The 23019-nt window shown below is 41.2% G+C and overlaps 1 protein-coding gene across 1 annotated transcript in view; it reads left to right on the top strand.

The window, feature by feature from the left end:
* The window catches only part of LOC111835191 (uncharacterized), a 45174-nt gene extending 22247 nt beyond the window's left edge, over positions 1 to 22927 (top strand). Inside the window, exons 30-45 of the mRNA XM_072708967.1 lie at positions 1404 to 1493; positions 1676 to 1765; positions 3450 to 3545; positions 3731 to 3963; positions 4656 to 4842; positions 5010 to 5217; positions 10970 to 11154; positions 11335 to 11404; positions 11481 to 11590; positions 11828 to 11859; positions 12392 to 12551; positions 13066 to 13103; positions 13273 to 13383; positions 13532 to 13571; positions 14012 to 14120; positions 20521 to 22927. Coding sequence (XP_072565068.1) covers positions 1404 to 1493; positions 1676 to 1765; positions 3450 to 3545; positions 3731 to 3963; positions 4656 to 4842; positions 5010 to 5217; positions 10970 to 11154; positions 11335 to 11404; positions 11481 to 11590; positions 11828 to 11859; positions 12392 to 12551; positions 13066 to 13103; positions 13273 to 13383; positions 13532 to 13571; positions 14012 to 14120; positions 20521 to 20692 — 1931 coding nt within the window. The 3' untranslated portion in view covers positions 20693 to 22927. The remainder of the gene's footprint in view (positions 1 to 1403; positions 1494 to 1675; positions 1766 to 3449; positions 3546 to 3730; positions 3964 to 4655; positions 4843 to 5009; positions 5218 to 10969; positions 11155 to 11334; positions 11405 to 11480; positions 11591 to 11827; positions 11860 to 12391; positions 12552 to 13065; positions 13104 to 13272; positions 13384 to 13531; positions 13572 to 14011; positions 14121 to 20520) is intronic.
* Positions 22928 to 23019: the final 92 nt, after the last annotated feature.

Raw genomic sequence — 23019 nt, 5'->3', positions numbered from 1 at the left:
GGTGATTTGGATGGAAGTTTCTGCTAATCACACTTTGATTTAAAAGCTTATCTAATAATCTACTGGCATATTAAAGGCAAATATGGAACTCAAACTCATGAGCTGACATAAGAACATAAAAGAGTAGAACATTTACAGTATTATAGTGGAAATATTAAAAGCTAAATTTACCAAACCATAAACAAACTAGCTTTACAAATGTGGAAACTACCCAGCTACCTGCACTGTGTTGGTGCAAAGCTGGCAGGGAAGGTGTAACATTATTGATTGAACTGCCCACTTGATCCGAAGGCACGAGTAACAAAGCTTGGTTATTCAAACTAACAGCAGCTTTAACTGATAGCATGTTTTGATTTGCATGCTGTTGATAGCTGTGTAGGATTAATTTAAGTGAATCTATCTAACTAGATAACTTTACTGAGCGCTGATATTAACGTTAGCAAACTGTCAAATGTTAAATATAGTAGTGCCCCCATATCCACAGGTTACAAGACCTACCTAGGATTGCCAACTGTGAATAGTAGCGAACACTATAAATAACTTATTTTTATGTACATACATAACTATAATAAAGTTTAATTTAGAAATTATACACAATAAGACATCAGCAATAATAACTAATAATAAAGTAAAACAACCATATTATGTAGCCAGGATGGGGAAAGGCTACTCAGAGTGATGTGGAATTTAAAACTTATTTATTTAAAACGTTACTTATTCTGTCCAAATAGAAAATTGGAAATCAGGAAATTCTGATGGGACAAATGAAATAAACATGATTGGCAGATTCCGATGGCGCAGAATAAAGTTGAAGTTGGTGGGCAGAGCACCCGTGCCCACTTATAGATCTGATCATGTACAAATCATAAACAGATTATGAACAAATATAGTCATTAATTGAGATAAAAGACACGTCACAAAGAAAAAGCATGAGATGATATTCATTGCTTAGGCCTTCAGTAGTTCCTTCAATAGTTCAGAATGGTTTACAGAATTTACAGATATAGTAACAAATAAAATATCATGATTTATTTATTGTGAATTAACATGAAATTGGAATGTAACTAAGAGTTAGTTTATGATTAATCAGTACATAAGTAATAGCATAATACTATATTATTTGTGCCCCATCAAGTAAAGTGTTATCCTTCATTTTTAAAAATAGTTTATCAGATATCTTTTTCAAAATGTTCACGCTCTTTCTTTGTTCAGAATTGTTTTGAAATTAACTCTCTGAAGCTCTTCACACAATTGCTATACTGTACGTGTCACTCTTCCTTGATTCCTTTAAAAGTTCCCTGCCATATGTGTTTTATCACTGTATTTACACAACAGAGTGTGCACGATAACACATGTGAAATCAAAAAGTTGCCTTCCCTCACTTCAATGGTGCTTGTCTTTAGTTTGCTCCTGTCCAGTACCAAAGGTACCGCAGTGTGATGGTGGCAAGTTAATGAATGTGTCTAATGGGTGCTGCTGGACTATGAAATGTGGTAAGTATCTTCTGTCTAGTGCCTTATTTTTAGGTATTAATGTCCAAAAAAAATCTGGAATTACTGTTATTGTTAGAACAAAAACTAGAACATGTATATTTAGTATATATAAGCATGTATATTTAGTATATGTAATTTAGACAAAATCCGGGAACCTTATCCTGCTTGCTCTCTTCATTTAGAATGTCCAACCACGTGTCCAGAAAATCCTTCTTGTTCTGGTGGAGAACTCAAATGGTCCTTTGACGGGTGCTGCAACACAGCAACTTGTGGTAACCATATTTACATATAGGCCTCTATGCAGCATTGAAACCAGCAATTAAAAGTGCCATAGAATGCATTTAGCAATTTAGATTGTTCTCTAGTCTCTACCTGAAAGGTACGTGAACTTGGTTTGGTCAAACAATGCCCCGAAGCGGCTTTACAGGTCCATTTAAAACCCTGTTATCCAAACCTAGAATGAAACAGGCCATTTTCCTTTTTTTTGGTTGCCTCATTAATATGTTGGGGAGCTTTGCTCTGATTGATTGGTCTACAGTGAGACACTGTGGTGGTTGACACCGAACAAACATCTTTACAGTCACACGCCACACAATGATGTTTTGGTCAACGATAGACCACATTTATGATGGTGGTCCCTTAAGATCATAACGGAGCTGAAAAATACCTCAGATGTTTGTGGTGATGCTGGTGTAAAAAAAGCCTTCTGTGCTGCCAGTCATGTAAAAGTATAGATTGTGTACAGTACATAATACCTGATAATGATAGTAACTGTTACTAGTTTTTGTATATACTACACTGTACTTTCTATCGTTATTGTAGAATATGCTTTCTACTTTACCACACATAACTGTAATAGTCCCATTTCAGTCTAAGCATAGTTAGTATAGTCATACCTTTTTTAGCATTGTAACAAGACCATTGTAATTATTTTGCATCTCAGTCAACAAACGATTTTACAGTGTTGGCTTCGTCAAGCAATTTTTATCAAGAACTCCAAACAGCAAGCTGAGCAGCTCATATATGTGCTGTTTGTAATGAATTTGGACTTCTGCTTTCAATTTTACTTTCAATTATATTTAAGTATCAATAAGATATTTGTTTAGCTAACCAGAAATAGGCTACATGCAGTACAGAAGCCTCTTGTCAATGTATTACAGACTTTGTGATGATGTTTGCTGCTCCCCTGCTGGTCCCATTGTGTAAGTTGCTAACGGCAGTTTTTGGGAAACATGCCCCTGAATAGGACTTACCTCCATAGCTTATTAGTAATAAATAACCTTACACCATCAGGTTATATTTTTTTCCTCTCCAGGTGTACTTGTGGTAACTTCATGCTTGGCATCAAGAGAGATAACATGTGGCGGGTTGTGCAGGTCCGTTGGGCTTGAATGTGGGCTGGTGTGTGTTAAATTTGGTTGGTGTAGTTACAACCGTTAAGTAACAGTCTAGGATTTTTGAATCAGACCATTTTGCCACCTTCTTTTACATCTGCGGGATTTATATCTGAAAGAGGGAACGACAGTGTTTGAGATTCCCGGTATGTCAGTTCCGTGCACCAAACTCTCCTTGTTGAATTATAGACAGGTAAAGTCAGATATTCATTATATGGCACCTTTAATGCACTTGTCTTAACATTTGTCACACAAAGTGGCTTTTTTGTTCTTTCCCTGAAATGTATCTGTGTGTCCTATGTATATGTCTGCCATTTTCCTAACTTCAGCACTAATTTCAGTGCTGTGTGTTTCTACATGCTCTTTTAATTGGAGTTAGTCACAAATGCTCATAAACAGATGTATTTACTACTAAAGATTGTCACCTTATAAATCTTCTCATATAACAGCCTTATAAATATAGATGTGTCCACTGGTGTACAGCAGGTAGCTCTTCATAATGCCCTCTATCCTAAGGCTTTGGGTCTGTCCCGATGTCTCACCACACATCTGCTTCCTTTAGTTTGCCCCCCCTGTCCAGAAACTACAAAACCACAGTGTCCCAGAGGACTGCTAAGGAATATCTCTGATGACTGCTGCAGCAGATGGACTTGTGATTGTAAGTGTCATCTGATCAACATCTCGTCTGTTCTCGCATTTATCCATCAAGTTAGACTCTAAGAAGTTTCTCCTTATTTTGATTTATCTCAGCATGTTTACCTCCTTCCTTCAGGAGTCGTTTTGTCTCTCTTCATTTGACCCCCTATGACCCCTAATTGGAATGAGTTTCACTTTCTCTCCCAGGTCAGTGTGATCTCTATGGAGATCCCCACTACATCACCTTCCAAGGCACAGCATATGACAACTATGACAACTGCACTTATATCCTGGTGAAGGAGAAGGTGCCACGATATAATTTCCTCGTTGCTGTGGACAACTACCTAGTTAAATATTTCAAGGGCTCATTTGTTAAGGGTGTCATAGTGCAATATATGAATTCCAGTGCCACCTTATATGCAAATGGAAACAAAATCCAGGTAAGCATCTCCAGGAAAGGAAACCTTTTTTTTGTTTGCCCTAATGCTATATGTTTGCCCTAATACCTAGCAGTAATATACAGTGATCCCCTGCCTATTGCGGAAGATACGTTCCAGACCCATCAGCTATAGGTGAAAATCCGCGATATAGAAAGGCCATATAAATAAACATTTTTAAATATAGTTTAAGCCTTAAAATACCCCTCCCACACGTTTTAAACACATGTAAACTTATTAAAACAACACATATATGTGGATGTCGGACTAGGGATATGAGTAACATAATAATAATATTATTAATAATAAATTATACGAACGACATCCGCGTAACGCTTTCCTTCCGGAAGCATATCCAGGAGTTTTACCTTCTCCAGAATGGTCAAGGTCTTCCTCTGGCGCTTAGGCTCACTATTATCAGACAGCTTAGAAGACGTGACGCTTGGGAGCCGTCGTAGGGCTTAAAACAAAACGAAACCAATCAGATCACAAGCAAGGTACGCGATACGCAGAGAACTGTGACGCGTCGGGGAAAAATACGCAGTATAGCGGGGGTGCGATAGCGGATCCGCAATATAGCGGGGGATCACTGTATGTGGACGAAGTACCCTGATGTATTCATGATACCTTTAGTTTTCATATATTTCTTTCTCGCTCAAAGTGAACACTTTCCTAATTGGTGCAATTATTTCCAGTGCCAACTCAACAACAAGAAAATAGTGCCACCTTACGAAGATCAGGGGATGAGATTTGAGAAAACTGGTTACAAGGTTTTACTTTATATTAACAAAATTCGCTCCAGTGTCTCCATCTCAGTAAACAGTGACCTAACTGTTACCTTGGCAATGGAAAACTTTGAGCATAATACTGAAGGACAGTGTGGTGCGTATTTCATTTCTGTAGTATTGTTATGTATGTGTATAACTCTTTGATTGCGTTGTATAAGTGTGTGTGTGATGGTGAATCTGCTCCAGCACCTTTTTATACATCACAGCTTTCAGCCTGTACTGTCCAGGTGTGTGCTGAACCTCATTAACTGTGTCGTGCAGGTGTTTGTGCTGGAGCGTCTTGTGTGCGCAGGAATGGCAAGGTTGAGGACGACACGTGCTGTGGACTGACGTCTTCATCATGGGTGTATAACGATCCCGCAAAGCCTTACTGTAAACCCAAAGACCTTCCTTGTTCGCCTATTCCTACCAGTCCCATCTGTCTACCTGACCCTTCAGCTATGAAGCTCTGTGATATCATTGATGACAGGTAAGCCATTTGTCATTACTGCATAAAACATTTACTTGCACACCAGATAATAGCATTAGCTTCACCTTCCTTTGATGGATAAACCATTATATACATTTTTTTTTTTTTTTTCATTTACATTTTTATTTTGGTCATTTGGTTTTACAGAGGTTCAATCTTAAATCTTAGAAACATTGCAGTTACATGTTTTTACCTACACACTCTAACTAATAGAATCGCTAATGAAATTAATTAAACTTTACCAAGACCAGTTTTTCCTTTTTAAGAATGAACCAAACAAACAAAAAAAAAAAAAAAAAAGAAGGAAAAAACAAACAAAATAAGATAAAATTACAATATATCTATATGTGTAAAAGGGGAATTTTATCACAATCTCAGGCAGACAAATTAGACTACATAGACGAAACATAATCAGTCCATTTCTTCCATATCTTAAGGAATTTCCCTTTCTGAAGTTTAAGAGAGAAAGAAAGTTTTTCCATAGCATATATTTCTTGGGTTATTTCTATCCAGTCCTCCACTGTTGGTGGGTCTTGTCTCAACCACTTTCTTGTTATAGCGTTTTTGCTTGCGAATAAAAGAATCAAAATCAACGACCTGTCGTGATCACTCCACTTCTCAAAAAAAATATTTCCCAAATACAGGATGTCGCATTTAAATGGAATGTTAATTTTAAAGACATTCTCTAAGTTTCTGTGAATCTCCCTCCAATATGCCGTTAAGACCGGGCAGTCCCAAAAAATGTGGAAGCGATTGGCTTCATCTATCCCACATAGTCTCCAACACCTCACCCGCTTCTCCTGGTGCCATTTTTGTTGGGGCGTAATAAAAAAACCTTATAAGATTTTTCCAACTAAATTCTCGCCATGAAGCTGAACAGGTTGAGACCCATTGTAGTTCACACAACCTTCCCCAAACCTCCTCAGAAATAACAATGTTCCCTTCCTTCTCCCACTTTTCTTTTATATACATGGTATTGTCTGATCTGGCCTGATGGAAACCATTATACAATCTAGAAATAATCTTATTCTGTATGCAGGAGTTACAGGCAAGCTGAAACACTTCTGTAATTTCTTTTGTTTTCTCTTCCAATGCTCCTCTAAGGTGTTGGTTATAATAGTGGCGAACCTGGAGATACCTATAAAAGTCATTTTGTTGTAAGCCATGTTTTTTCTGAAGAGATTCAAAGCTCTTAAATGCCCCATTGTGCAGGAACGTGAAATAATTTGTAAGGCCCCTTTCAGTCCACTTCCTAAATCTATCATCGGTTTTGTTGGGGGGGAAGTCGGAATCATAAGCACACCATCTTAACAATTTTAGTGAGTCTTCTAGGGTATATTTTTTCACAATCTCTTGTAAGACCTTCAGAGATATATTAATCCAGGGATTGTTTTTATCTTTCAATTCACCCACTAATTTATTATCCGCCAAAATAGCCACTAAAGGAGCCCCTTTTATTACTGCACTTTCTATGTCCTTCCATCTCGCCGAGTATGTCGGTATACACCAGCATACTAAAGGCCTCAGTTGGGCTGCAGAATAGTAATCATGCAGGCAAGGAAGGCCCAAACCTCCACATTTCTTTTGTAATTGCAGCGTTTTATATCTAATACGGGGTTTTTTGCCTTGCCATATGTATCTAGATATTGGTTTGTCCCATTCCCTAAACTGTTCAGAAGGAACCTCTATGGGGAGAGTCTGGAAAAGATACAGTAGTCTTGGTAAGATGTTCATTTTAACCGATTCTGATCTGGAACTTACTGTAAGCTAAGGAAAGGTATTAGATTCCATCGTTGTATGTCTGACTTAATTTTTGCATGCAGCGAACCATAGTTAAGATCAAATAATTTTGAGACGTCTTTAGGTAAGTAAACCCCAAGATATTTAATTGATTCAGCATCCCATTTTAAGTTATACAGTATTTGCCAATAATATAATTGGATGGGTTGTAATTAAATGTGATTACTTGAGTTTTTTGAATATTTAACTTGTAGCCTGATAGAGTCCCATAATTTTCTAAAGTATTCATCAGTTCTGAAAATGTCTGAGTGGGCTGTTTTAAAAATATCAGTATATCATCAGCAAATAAAGCGAGTTTATGCTCATCATCCGCTATGTCTGTCCCCTTAATCTTACTGTTTTGTCTAATCCATTGGCTTAGTGGCTCAATAAATAAGGCAAAAAGGAGAGGGGAGGCAGGGCAACCCTGTCTTGTGCCCCGTTCTAATAGAAAGGAGTTTGACAAACTTCCGTTTATTTTAACCCTCGCCGTTGGATTATCGTATAAAGAATGTGGCAATGATAGATTCATGAAAGCCAAATTTTGACAGTACCCTATATAAAAAGGACCATCTAACCGAGTCAAAGGCTTTCTCTGCGTCTAAACTAATGAGAGCTGCAGATATTCCTTGATTTGTGATGTATCGTATTATATGTAGGGACCTTCTAATGTTGTCTTGTGTTTGTCTTTGTCTAATGAAACCTGTCTGATCTGTATGAATGAGACTGGGTAGTATCTTTTCTATCCTCCTTGACAATATTGATGTGAACATCTTATAATCTACATTTAGCACATTAATAGGACGATAATTACCGCATTCTAGCTTGTCTTCTCCTTCCTTTGGGATAACGGAAATTATTGCTTCTCTCCATGAGGGGGGAATTTCCCTTTTTTGTAGTGTCCAATTACAGGCTCTCAATAATAATGGAGATAGGTGATCACGAAATTGCTTATACCATTCGTTCGTGAAGCCATCCGTGCCGGGGGATTTATTTGCGTTTAGTTTTGAGATTGAAACTGTAATTCCTCTTTTGTTATTTCAGCTATTAATTTCTTATTTTGTTCCTCTGTAATAGAGGGTAAATTAAGAGAGGCTAAAAATGTCTCTATCTGAAGGTTGTTATCAATTTTTGGTTGGGAATACAGCGTTCTATAAAACTTTTCGAAACTTTGCTGATTTTTTTCTAGCCTACATTCAATTTCACCTGAATCAAGGTTCTTTATCCTATAAATAGTGCTATCTGCTTGTTGCTTTCTTAGTCTATACGCTAAAAGTTTCTTCGACTTTACTCCTGCTTCACTGTATCGTTGTTTTAAAATGAGCATTTTATTTTGCATATCTTGCGTAGCTATGTCGTCTATCTCCTTTCTAATTTCTTTTATTTCCTGTTTGACTCTGTTATTTTGGGTATTAATATGTTGTCTTTGTAGGTGCTTTAATCGTATTTCCAAATCATGTAGCTTTTGCTTTTTAAATTTCTTTAAGTAGGAAGTGGTGGCTATAATTTCCCCGCGCATTACTGCTTTAAGTGCATCCCAGACAATAGGTGGTGTAACTTCTTCTTTATCATTTAATTCTAAATATATTCTAATATCAGTTTGTAGAGCCTCCTTGATTTTTGGATTATTTAAAATATTTGAATTTAGTCTCCATATTGTTGATTTAAAATTCCTATCAAGGCACACTGACATGTAGATAGGGCCATGATCTGAGAGGGCAATTGGGCCAATTTCACATTTTCCTATTCTATGTAAATCTCTGTTATTTTGGGTATTAATATGTTGTCAATCCTAGAATATGCTGCATGGGGGGTGGAGTAAAACGTATAGTGCCTACTGCCCGGATTCAATTCTCTCCAAACATCTATAATCCCCATTTCCATCATCAATGCATTTATTTTCTTGTTTATAGATTTTGATCCTGGGTTTCTACCTGAGGAGTCCAGTTTTGGATTTAAACGTACATTAAAATCTCCTCCACATATTACAATCCCCTGGGCTTTTGTGGCCATTAGGTCAAAAATTTGTCTGTAAAATGTCCAGTCGCTACCTGGGGGTGCATAAATATTTAGGAAAGTCACTAAAGCCCCATCTATTTTCCCTATAGTCATTATAAATCGTCCTTCTCTATCCTTTAGTTCTGATATATGCTCATAGTTTAGATCCCTTGAGAACAAAATAGCCACACCCCTTCTATGACCTGATTTATAGGCAGATGAGTACACATGTTTAAATCCCAACCTGTTCAACTTGGCATGCTCTGTTTCATTCAGGTGGGTTTCTTGTAAGTATGCTATTTGCACTTTGTCTTTCCTTAATTTTGATAGTATCTTTCCTCTTTTTACAGGACTGTGTAATCCGTGAACATTATAGGAAACAATTTTTACCCCTTGCATTCAAATTATACAGTGACATAACAAACTTCCCCTTAACTATGAGAAACAACCATAGAACATTCGATGAACACGTAACAAAAAACATTATCAAAAAAGGATATAACTGAACGACTCCTCAGTTAGAGGTCTCTGTTGTGACCCTGTCCAAGCCTGCAACAAGCGGCTTCAAGGGAGAGCCCCCCTCCCGCGACTGGCAGAGGGGGCCCTTAAGACAAACGGCTCGAGAAAGTTCCATCTGATATTTTGTCCCGATTTTTGTTTTTTTTAATCAATCCGCTAGGTCAATTTTAATTCCCACCCTTCTCAATCTGCCCTAGCTGCGTTCTTCAATTTACTTTGTACTTGCAGATGGTGGGTCTCTTCTGTATATTTGCAATTTCTCCTTGTACCTTGCACTACGTCCGGAACGGGACGAGCTCCCATTATTTCTCTGCCAAGTCAAATGTTGTAGCTGCTCCATCAGCGTCTCCGGAGCCCTGACGATTTCGATCGGTATCTTGCGTCGCCTCTTCTACTGTCTCGTAAATCTTGAATCCCTCCTCATATTTCACTTTTAGCCGGGCTGGATACAAGGTTTGAAACTGAATGTCTCGACTCCTTAAAATCTTCCGGACCTCGGCGTATTCTCTCCGCTTTTGTAGGATGCGGGGGGCATAGTCATTATCCAAATTAACTCGTTTGCCTTGCCTGGCAAAACTTTCTTTTGCCATGCCGCTCGAAGTATCATCTCTTTCGTTTTATAGCTGAGGAATTTGACCAGTATAGATGTCGGTTGAGCGTGCACCGGCGCCTGGGACCCCAGCGCGCGATGGGCTCTCTCGATTTGTAGAGACGTCGTGTCCGGAATATTGAGATTTTCACGAAGTAACTTTTCTACAAACGCAACTACTGACGGAGAGTCCTTTTCCTCGCCCTCCGGGATTCCGTAAACTCTAATGTTATCCCGCCTAGAACGACCTTCTAGGTCGGTTATTTTAGCTTCCAGCTGGGATTGCAGCTTAAGCATTTCGGCTAGTATATCTTCCGAACTCTGAATCCTCTCTTCGGCTTTCACAATCCTACCTTCCGCCTCCTCCAATCTAATGTTCGTTTTTGTTATTTCAGTTTTGATGTCCTCGAGTTGCGTTTTGTTGTCCTTTCGAAACTCCCTCAGTTCTCTAAGAATCAACCCCAAATCGCATACATCATCTTGTGGAGTTGTACCGCCTTCATGGCTGCCATCGTTAGTGGGCGAGCAGTCTCGACTTCGTTCAGTCTCGTTGTGCATCTCAATCCGTAACTCTTTTTTCTTATTTTTAGACCTAACTGTCATATTTGCCCTTTTTCGCAACCGCCATCTTGACGACGTCACGAACGAAAGCCCATTATATACATTTTAATATTTATTTAGCAGATACTTCTTTCCAAAGTGACGTACTGGTGAGAAGGCAGGGTCAGCCAATCCCTGGTGCAGTTGGGGCTTTGCTCATGACTCAGGACTTGAACTGGCAACCTTCCGATCACAGGCACTGCATTGTAACCTGCACAGCCTAACCTTTTGTGCCATGTATGACATGACTTTCTGTCATTGTTTCAGCACCTTTGCGAAGTGCAGAAAAATGGTGGACCTGTCGCATATTAAACGGAGCTGTGAAGCAGATTTGTGCCTGATGACCAACCAAAGCTATACACAGCTCTGCTCAGTGCTGAGCGAAGCGGCCGAGGAGTGTAAAGCACTCAACATCTGTGTGGAATGGAGACACCTGACCAACGGAGTTTGTGGTAATGTGCAGTGAAAAGCCTACAGCGGTAGCATGCCGTGTCTCACAGTCGAGGTTTTGGGACGGCTTGAAAAGTTTCTCAGATGCTCGGAGTGACTCCCGGAGCCTCAGATTGACCAGGATCCACCCAGGTTGGTCAGACACAATGAATTCACAATATTCCCCTACTTCTCGCCTTCAGATTTCCAGTGTAATGAAGGGATGGTTTTTCAAGAATGTCGTGACCATGCTGATGACTACTGTGAAGCAGGGTGAGTGTGTGGAGGGTCTCTTTGATGGTTAAAGGTACAGTAGGGAGGTTCTTCTCACTGTCAGTGTCCTTCTCAGGGAACGTGTACCAGGACTTTCCTTTGGCCTTGACCAAGCTGGGTGCTTCTGCCCGGAAGGAATGTTCCTGGCAGAAAAATACAAAGATATATGTGTCACGAATTGTCCAAGTAAGCTGTGTGTCTGCCCGTCTCATCATTGTGATGTATTTCCATTTCAGATGTGTTTAATTTGTTTGGAAATGACTCTGCACAGTAAATGGTGAAGATGATGATGTCAAAGTATCTGAGAATGAACCTATTAACCAGGCAAAAAATGTTATGCACTCTAAATAGGGCCCATGGGCTCTGTGTCACTCTCATACCTTATCTATTTAACTTATCTTGACTTGTTCATTCTGTCCTCAGGTTGCAAGGGTCCGCTTGGAGTTCCTAAGCAGGTGAGATTTGCTCTTTCTGATTCTTACTGTACAAGCTAAGATGAATTTCACCAAAGTGCCGACTGAGACAATAACGCCTGTTTCCATACAATAATGTAATAATGAGGTTAATAGACTCATTGATTAGCCAAATCAGTTCAATTTTGATACAGAAAGGTCAAAATTTACATCTCAGTTATCTGCAGTAATATTTCCAGAGTGAATTGAAAAGCAGGGAGACCCTGTTCTTTATAGGCAGACAAATAACATGATAAAATGCTTCTAAGCAACACTGGGTGTCTAGTACAGTGTGCATTTCTCTGCTTCTTAATTTTGTTCTCTGTGTCATCAGGGTCAACTCAGCTTTCATTGTCTGAGTTGTACTCTTGGTCTATCTCTAGGAAAGTCACTCTTTATACGGGACCCATCCATTGCCTTGACCATTTTTTTTTCTAAGCACTTCCATCAGAATACCAGAGTTCTGGGGGAAGGTTACATATAGAGTCGTTTATTCTCTCAGTCACTGATGAACTGATGAATGGTCTCCCCGCAGCCTGGTGACACCTGGGAGTCGGAGTGCCACAAATGCACTTGTAGTAAAATCACTAAGACCGAGGAGTGTGAGCCCCTGCCCCCTCCTCCCCCTGTCACCTGCACAGATGCCCAGATGGCCATCACCAGTAGCCAGAGATGCTGGAATACAACCATATGTGGTAATGCATCCTAAGAGTAGCGCCCCTTTCATAACATGGCGTGTTGGAGCCATACCACATGATATTTCTATTTATTTGAAATATTATTGCACAAATTCTTGTCAAATTATGTATAGGATTTATCTGTCAAGTTACCCGAACCCATGCAAATACCTACATGTAGTGATGCATTCCAGTCCCTGCACCTACGATTCTGCCTGTAGGGATGTAGGGTCATGGGTAAACGGAAGCAAAGCAGGAAGTAAACCTTGTGGCGTGTCAGCGGAGCACGTGGTTTTCGTCAGCTTCAGATTAGCTGCCATTCCTCAGTGTGCGGTAATTGTGATGGAATTAGAAATCGGACGTTTGTTTTCTTTGATGTAATGCATGGTGATCGTCCAATAAACAAAACATCTAATGAAAGACCAACTAAAGCCAGCTGACACACAGCTGATTCCTCCAGTATGAAAGACGCCAAGAATGACAGGATGCAGTGTATGGCTTGGAGTGTAATATTTCTTGTTTTATTCCACAGTTCCCAGGACCTGTCAGCAAAATGGAAAAGTGTATCAGGTATTTAGAAAGTGATTTAAGAAAGTAGCCGGAGACTGAATTGGAAAGAGTAAACATGTCAGTAATTCTGATAGATATGGGTTTAGTAGAGATTATAACCAGAAATATTGACTTTTTACACGGCATTCCTGCATAGGTATGTGATCAAGTCTCTGTCTCACTGGTGCAGGTCGGTCAGAGTTGGAACGACCCTAATGATCCATGTGTTACTTACGTCTGTGAGAAGCAAGGAATAAATACCAAAACAATGGTTTGTCCTGGAGCTGTGACCTGTGCAGAGGTAACTGTCCACTGCATTTGCTCATACAGTAACATGCACTGTCCCCTGTAGCAGGTCATACGACACTTATCATACTGTCACCGTGAGAAGTGTCCACCTTATTGTTCTCTTCTGCACTTGTAATTCTTTCTGTTGTGTTTGTTTTCAGGAGTTCAGGATTTGGGACGCACAGCACTGCTGCTACAAATGTAAGAGGAATCTTTAAAATATGATGGGCATATTGTTTTTCTGAATAAGACAGGAAACAAGTTAACCAGTGATACATTTGACGATGGAAATTTCACCAACTTTTCAGTTATTTCAGGGTTGACTGGTGGCTTTTAATCTTATAACTCGAGTCAGCCAAGTCTTAATTATAACGTACATCAGGAAATTCATCAAATTCCTATCCAGTAATTGATGGATTTTGTATGAAAATCAAGATTTTCAAATTTTTACTTATTTTTACATAACTGCAAGATTATTCCATAGGTGTGTTCTTGTGCCCAAAAAATTCGTATTACCAAACACATCATGGTGTGTCCCCATTAAAGTCTTGTAGGAAACCAATGAGTTGTGGCGGCCTCTAGTGGTGATATAGTTGAGTTTCAGAATAAAATATGTTGATCATGTAGTTTGTTTATTGCAGGCAGCACCAATTGCTCTGTGACGACGTCACCCACTGTACTATCATATGGAGGCTGCACTGGAACAGTACAGATCCCCACGTGCCAGGGCCAGTGTCAGTCATCTTCAATGTAAGTCTGAGTCCAATTTGCTGTGTCTTCACAGTATTAACTGTAAATTGTTCATGGTAAAAATCCAGTCTGGTCTACTAATCTGATCAGAGATATACAGAAATGTGGGTAGACTGGTAATCTTGTAACTGTATCAGTGATATAAATCTGCTTTTAAATGTCTTGCTTTCTGTTAGCTTAGTTTTACTTTATTGATTGTAGTACACAGGGAAACTAGACCCTCGTCATTTTATTTGGCAACATCAGAAATTAACGACTACATTTATAAGCAGTTTGGTCAATAAGCAATACTGATATTTCAAGCATACTGTACTGGTGGTGGATTTGTGTCAACCATCCTTACATACTGTTTTAACGTCTCCTTTGCACTACATATAACAATTTTAGTATATTTGTAAATGTTTATACAGTAGTGTATTGTATTCTGTAATAAACAGAATAGAGGAAATCAGTAATATACATTATATAGGTTTGCATACTGTAAATACAGGTAATCATTCTTATTTATTCTGAATAAAGAAAAGGTGTAAAGGAAACTTTATAACTTTTAATTTGCATATCTCAAAAATCAGTTTAGCTAACAAAATTTGCCGCTGCTTCTATGTCCACACTTGCTGCCTCACCGCTGGTACTCCGATTATGCAGGTTGAACCTCCAACAACATAAATTTGTAGATGAATTATGCATTCTTAGAGATTTTGAATTGTAGTGTAGTGAATACTGAGCAACTGCGGGAACAAGACTGAGACTGAGAAAAGGTGATGTGAGATGAGATGGTTGATGCTGAGATGCTGTGTTGCCCTTAACGTGACCAAAGTTCTTGGAGAGCTGATTGTAAGTCTGAGCGGTCATTAAACAGGTAGGTTGTTAAGTGAGGTGTGTCCGCATGAATATACAGCCACAGAAAAAAAAACCAAACCTGCATTTTTAAATCCTGGTTTAACTGTGGTTCTGCTGGTAGAAGGCTATGTTGAGCATCAGGTTGCTTCCAGGCAACATTTCTAAGACAGCAGTTCACAAGTGAAATAGGAGACACTGGGAATGACCAGAAAGCAGTCAGGTAGAAGGCAGAAGAAACGTCCTAATGCCAGAGATGGCCGTTAACTTATCCGACAGTCTCATCATCAATCATAGGGTGACATTAAGTGACCTTCAGAAGTAATGGGAAACATTAAGTGCAGGTGTGAAGTGCCTTGCTAGGACAGTTCGTATCAGGCTCCAAGAAGCAGGACTGAAGACCTATAAAGCAAGAAAGAAGCCCTTCATTAATGAGAAACAGAGAAGAACAAACTCGGGGTTTGTTAGAGGGATGACACGATCGGGAGCACAGAGAAACATCAGCGATCACAAGACTGGGGAAAGACTAACTGGGAAGCACTTAAATACACAGACTCAATCGGACAAGACTAGGAACAGCTGGTAATCAAGAGGATTCCACACGAGGTTAACGAGGGGGCGTGGCACACAGGGGGAGTGGCATGATTGGGACGTGACAGAATCCCCCCCTCAAAGGCGCGCCCAGCCGGATCAGGTAGGGGCAGACGAGACACAACACAGGACTTAGGAACAGACTGGAAAACACCACCTGGAGGGAAACAAGAGCAAAGACTTCAGTGGGATACCGAGAACAGCACCGACACGCAAACAGGCACAAAGAGAATAACTCAGACAATAAACAACAAACTACAGGAAACACAGACAGACACAGGGGAAGCAAGGACAGAAACATAGGATCCAGGAATACTACAGGAAACGACACAAAGGGAACACCCCCGAAGGGAAGGGACCTGCAGGGAGGAAGCCAAGGCGCAACAAGCAGACAGGGAGCAAACACAGGGGGCACACAGACAGGGGCAACAAAACCAGGTGGTGAAGGGTGGGGGGGAGCCAGGGAACCAAAGGGACTCCCCGCGACCACGAAGCAAGAGGGACCCCACACGACCGGGGAGGTAGGAGCCGGAGGGGCTGCCAGAGGAGGCAAGGAAGGAGCAGGAAGGAACATCAGACGGGGCAAGGAGGGAGCAGGAGGGACTGCTGGAGGAGGCAAGGAGGGAGCAGGAGCCACTGCAGGCGACTGCACCCCAAAAGCCGGCGAAGGTATAGACGAGCGACGAGTCATCGTAGGAGGGACTGGGTCTCTGGGGGATAGGGTCCAGAGGTAAGGGGTTTGGAATAGGGAGCAAAGTAGGTTCAGGGGGATCAGGGACCTTCTCTGGGATGGGAGCCAGGAGTTCAGGAGCAGGAACTGGAGCAGGAACCGGGGGGTTGGGAGCAGGAACCGCCGGAACAGGAACCACAGAGAGCTGAGCGGGAACCGTCGGGACAGGAACCACGGAGAGCAGAGCGGGAACTACTGGGACAGGAGCAGGAGCCACAGGGAGATGCGCCTCTGGGGAAGATGCCATGGGGAGTGTAGCTACGGACACTGCCTTTTTAAAAGACTTGGGGATCCTAGGAATGGTGTCCTCTGGAGATCTGGCATCTTTAAGGGCCAAACGGGTACCCCTAAAGGTACGGGCTTCAGGCGTACTTGTGGGGGAAGTGGCAGCACTGTGGATGCTGATTGCCTCTCTCATTCAGTGGTTGGTTCTATCCACTTCAGTGTGGATAATGCACTAATGGCAGTGGACCAGGCAGCTGACAATGAGATTCCGGGGTTGTGGTCTGCTGACACTGGTCTGCAGATCCAGAACGTGCCCTTTGGTGACGCCTCACTGCTTTGTGATGTCTCAACAGGAACTCTGCAGCCCATTATGCCGCGTGGCTGGCGGCATTGGGTTTTCGATGCTGTCCATAGCCTTTCTTATCCTGGACGCAAGGCATCACAAAAGCTGCTTTCAGCTAAGTTTGTTTGGCGTGGAATGAAAAAGGACATCCGTGACTGGGCCGCTTCTTGCCTTGGCTCAGGCTTTCATCGGCTCCTGGGTCTCTCGTTTTGATTTGCCTGCCAACTTGTCATCTGATCACGGACCGCAGTTCACATGCGAATTGTGGGGTGCAATTGCCTGTGAGCTAGGGATCACTCTACACCACACCACCGCTTATCACCCGCAAGCTAACGGGTTGTGTGAGCATTTTCACCACTCTGTGAAGGCTGCCCTTCGTGCATCTCTTCAGGATGCTTCTTCGTCTGACAGGTTGCCATGGGTTTTTCTGGGTTTGCGGACTGCTCCGAAGGCTGACCTGCAGACTTCCTCTGCTGAGTTGGTCTATAGACAGCCCTTGCGGGTACCTGGTGATTTTCAACCAGATATGTTGGCTCCTTGGTTGGCCTCACAGCAGCGCTCAGCTTTTCGGGACACTGCGGCCGCTTTTGGTCCAACACCCACGTCGCATTACGGGTTCCCGCGATCTCATGTTCTCCCGAATCTGGCGGATGCCCATTTTATTTTCGTTCGGCATGATGCCCACCGCGATCTTCTGGGCCCCCCCCACAATGGGCCTTTTTGTGTGCTGCAGCCTGGTTTTTTGTTTTAGAAATGGGTGATAAGGCCGACCGCATTTCTGTGGACCGTTTGAAGCCGGCCCATTTAGATTTAGATGCCCCAGTGCCACTCGGCCAGCTTCCTTATAGGGGTCGCCTGCGCTTTTCAGTTCCGTGACCGGTTGTGTCTGCTCCTGTGGGTGATACTGAGCAGGTCAGGGCGGGTGATCAGACCCCTAAGAAATGGGGTTCCCTGCCTCTGTGAATTCTGGGGGGGGCCTGTGTAGCGGTTTCTTAGCTATCAGAATTCTCAGGGCAGATGTACTTTTATTCTTAAGGCTCTTAAGAATATATTCTTCCGGTCAGAGTTTTTTGGTATCTCAGCAGCAACTGGATCTACAGTACCTCTTTTCTCTCTCGCCACAGGTTAAGTCATTCTTACTGTAAAATGTTATTCTGTATTATTTTATCTCCGTAAAATACTTACAATCGCATCCGTGTGAAATGCTCTGCACAAAAAAACAAATCTTGTCTTTGCTTTTTACTAATAAACTTTCAAAGTAGACTGTGACTAAACAAAATATAAAAATATCTTTCTGTTCATATTATTTTAACAGATTTTTTTTCCAACTTCAATCATTGCATTTCATGTTTGACCTTTGTAATATGGGTATGCTTTTATTTTTATTAATTTGGAATTAATTGGAATGCTGAGATATGATTTTATAGGCTTTATTATATTGATTATATTGCAATCTCAGCTCTTTACTCTACAGTATATCATGGAAATATCACGCAGAAGGTTACTTCAGAAAAGATGGTTTTTATTCTCTGCTTTCTCATCTTGCTTTTACTCACAGCACCGACTACAGGGTTCCATTTATATATATATACACTCACCTACAGGATTATTAGGAACACCTGTTCAATTTCTCATTAATGCAATTATCTAATCAACAAATCACATGGCAGTTGCGTCAATGCATTTAGGGGTGTGGTCCTGGTCAAGACAATCTCCTGAACTCCAAACTGAATGTCAGAATGGGAAAGAAAGGTGATTTAAGCAATTTTGAGCGTGGCATGGTTGTTGGTGCCAGATGGGCCGGTCTGAGTATTTCACAATCTGCTCAGTTACGTGGGATTGTCACGCACAACCATTTCTAGGGTTTACAAAGAATGGTGTGCAAAGGGAAAAACATCCAGTATGCGGCAGTCCTGTGGGCGAAAATGCCTTGTTGATACTAGAGGTCAGAGGAGAATGGGCCGACTGATTCAAGCTGATAGAAGAGCAACTTTGACTGAAATAAACGCTCGTTACAACCGAGGTATGCAGCAAAGCATTTGTGAAGCCACAACACGCACAACCTTGAGGCGGATGGGCTACAACAGCAGAAGACCCCACCGGGTACCACTCATCTCCACTACAAATAGGAAAAAGAGGCTACAATTTGCACGAGCTCACCAAAATTGGACAGTTGAAGACTGGAAAAATGTTGCCTGGTCTGATGAGTCTCGATTTCTGTTGAGACATTCAAATGGTAGAGTCAGAATTTGGCGTAAACAGAATGAGAACATGGATCCATCATGCCTTGTTACCACTGTGCAGGCTGCTGGTGGTGGTGTAATGGTGTGGGGGATGTTTTCTTGGCACACTTTAGGCCCCTTAGTGCCAATTGGGCATCGTTTAAATGCCACAGCCTACCTGAGCATTGTTTCTGACCATGTCCATCCCTTTATGACCACCATGTACCCATCCTATGATGGCTACTTCCAGCAGGATAATGCACCATGTCACAAAGCTCGAATCATTTCAAACTGGTTTCTTGAACATGACAATGAGTTCACTGTACTAAAATGCCCCCCCACAGTCACCAGATCTCAACCCAATAGAGCATCTTTGGGATGTGGTGGAATGGGAGCTTCGTGCCCTGGATGTGCATCCCACAAATCTCCATCAACTGCAAGATGCTATCCTATCAATATGGGCCAACATTTCTAAAGAATGCTTTCAGCACCTTGTTGAATCAAAGCCACGTAGAATTAAGGCAGTTCTGAAGGCGAAAGGGGGTCAAACACCGTATTAGTATGGTGTTCCTAATAATCCTTTAGGTGAGTGTATATACACATATATACAAGGCTCACTCTCCCGCTAACTCAAACGAAAACGTCACTTAAAACAGAAAAACGCACTGTAGGTAATAAACTCGCACACAAAGATCGTGGTCGTACAATCAAATGTATAGGGGCATGTCATTTTGGTACATTACACCCTACAGGTTAACAAAATAATTCAATCAGAAAATGTATAATATGTAAATATTATGACAGATGATTCAACAGATTACATGACGTGAGTAGTGAAAGCACGGAATTTCGTCCGACGGAACGATCTTTTGGGAATCTGTTCCCACATGTCAGACGTTCTTTGAGACAATGGTTAACTAAGCGAGACGGTTAAGCTGGTCTGGAGCAGACTTGTTCACTCGTCTAAGTTACCATAGTAGCTCAGCGGGGATTCATTTAATACACATTTATGGAACTGAACTTCCACTTAAATGAGCCAGACTTGTTGAAATAAGTCAGACTTTCCCTTAATCCTACTTCGTGGAACACCCCCATGTGTTAATTCATTTATATTTATTTACAGCAGTATTTACAGCACTATTTTGTTCTTTTAAAACTTTTGCACTGTGTATTACTGTCTTTGTACTTTGTCTCTGATGAGCATTTTATGTACCTGCCTGATGTATGCAGGATAATTTTGCTCATGGAAGTTTTACATACAGAAATTAATAAAAAAAAAATGCTTGGTTCAGAGAGAGAACCAAGCAACTAGAAGAGGTGGGACCATGACATCTGATTGGTTGGTCTCCCCTTCTCTATTTGCTTGGACTCACCTCCTCTACAATCTAATTGGTTATCTACCTGAACCATCCATTTTCTTAGCTGATCTGGTGTGATCTTATCCTGTTTCAGGTGGACATATTCAAAGGGTGTTTTCCAAATGGGTGGGACCTGCAGTTGCTGCCAGGAAAAGAGCTCTGAACAGCGGCAAGTACAGCTGACCTGCCGTGGCAACAAAATGCAGACCTACGCATACAGGCACATCACGGCCTGCGAGTGCAGCGTCTGCAAGGGGAAGGACTGAAGCCATCGGGTTCAGCAATGACCCGGGCGAACGGCCCAGCGCTCTTTCAGACACCTTCGGTCACCATGGAAATCTGAATGTCTTCATAACCTCCTCAAATGTCACTTTCATAAACAAGACATTATCCCCAGAATAATTATATACGGCAGTTCCAGTTTCCAGCTAAACATACTACATGAAACCAGTTTTGCACAAATGAGTCATAAAATGAATCACTAACATGTATTTTACTATCACAGTATTAAGGTAATGTGTGATTATAATCTTAAATTCAAATTAACCATACTAAACTATATAAGATAAGAAAATACTACAACAGTACTTCAGGCTGAGGACCAGGACCTGTGGTTGGTGACTACATGACAAAATGATTTTCTGATATAATGAACTTGTAATCCAATTACAATCCTGTTTAACCTAACTAAATGAGATGGTCAAGTTATAATAATCAGTAAACACTAAATAAGTGGGGTTTTATTCATATATCTATGTATTTACATTTATATATTCACATTTCTTTGCCCCTGCAACCACACTTTAATAATGCTTTTACGCACGGTTACTACACATTTGACTTACACGTTTGGAAACAAAGACAGGCCTTTGAACTAACTGCTAGCTTATGGTTTCAGCGACGGACTATTTTCGCATTAAGAATGTTGACTTGGGGCGGATATAAGCAAACTGTTCAGTAGTAGTAAGGGGCGGATTAACAGAGAAATGAGAGGGAACTAACAATGATGGAACATCAATAATCTGCTAATCAGCGGTAAAACTTACCGGTCAGGGTGGCGGTGGGAATGCTGCCAGTGAAATGCACTGATCGGGGGGGTATCGCACCAGTGGATTCATTGGTGTCACTTAAGAAGTTTGCGTGACTGTAGGTCAGGAGTCAGCAACCTGCGGCTCTTTGAGCACGAGGCTGCGGCTCTTCTCAGAACGATAGACCCATTCACATTTTCATGTCTTAACATATTATACTTTCGTAAATTTAAATCATTTATTTATGGGTTAATATTAGTATTTTTCATTTAGGTATTTCTTTAGCTATATGTGAATGAGGCGGTCCATCACACGCTTCTGCGATGTCTTTACTGCATAATTTGCATCTTCCTCAGTCATTCTCTATGGCGAATGGTGCGCTTTCCAGAGTTTTCTTCAGTGTCCCAGATTAGATGTAGGCTTAAAAGTTTATTGGGATTCCTATTTCTTTGATATACTTATTGTAGTAAATCATCACCATGCCTTCCCAGGTTGTCATAAAAATTATTACATTTTCTCCGATTTACATATTAAATCCAGCTGAGTTGGGAGTGGTGAGGACATTTTACGCAGCTCGGTCAGCACAGTTACAAGCAGTGAAGTGGAGAGTGAAGGGCAAACGACTACAGAGCCAAACGAGCTTTACTCATAAAGAAGGGGTGAGGGTGAAGACTATCGCTACAGAACTGAACAGAACATTGGGATGTTCTCTTTGAAAATCTTGGGTCGGACATTTAGGATAAAATGGCTCTTTGCTTTAAAAAGGTTGCTGACCTCAGCCCTAGGTTGTAGCTTAAGACAGTCTATGCCTTACTCTGCTTCCGAGGCTAAGGTTAGTCTTGATTTTTTCATACGTTTGTTTAATTTTGTCTTCTCTCTACATCTGATAACAATTCGTCTACCACTCTAGCAGGACAGTATCAAAGACACAGGAGCTGTAATATTAGTCTTGTAACCTTTGCAGCCATTTCTTCTTCTGTTGAGTTACTTTGTGCTGCTTGGCAGCGAAACAGCCATTAGCCTCCCACCAGACTCCAATGTAAAGAGAAAGCTGGCTAGCATGAAGTCCCAAAGCAGGAATGGTCCAAAGCAGCTGGGACGGGGGCGATTATCTTGAAAAGTGTCCAACAAAATGCAGCTAACATACATTTTGCTATAATTTAAATATTGTATATCCATAAATTAAACTTCTCTAAACTCGGTCTTCAGTTTTCCAAAGATACAGTTTAACAAAGCAGATACCTTGATTCATAAATGTCTTCAGGCACAAACGTGTAAGTGAAATGTATAGTGACCATGGTACAAGTGTGTCAATGCACTCCTAACTCTGCATTATACATTTTTAAACGCACTCTGCGCGGGTTCTTTTGCCTCCACTTGTCACACTTTAACCGTTACTTGGTGTATAGGTGGTGGAACCATAGTATCATGCTGTGTCTTTTTAGGCTGAAAATAAAACTTTTTTGCAGCTGTTTTGGTGTTTGTCGTTATCGATGTTTCGCTGACGGAGAACCAGACCCTCCATGTCGGTTCCTCTTTAGCCTCCATCCATACTTAGCGTCACG

Source organism: Paramormyrops kingsleyae, chromosome 1 (genome assembly GCF_048594095.1).
Source record: "Paramormyrops kingsleyae isolate MSU_618 chromosome 1, PKINGS_0.4, whole genome shotgun sequence".
Classification (NCBI taxonomy): Eukaryota; Metazoa; Chordata; class Actinopteri; order Osteoglossiformes; family Mormyridae; genus Paramormyrops; species Paramormyrops kingsleyae.
Note: the sequence above shows the minus strand (reverse complement) of the source record. Positions and strands in the feature narration are given on the sequence as shown.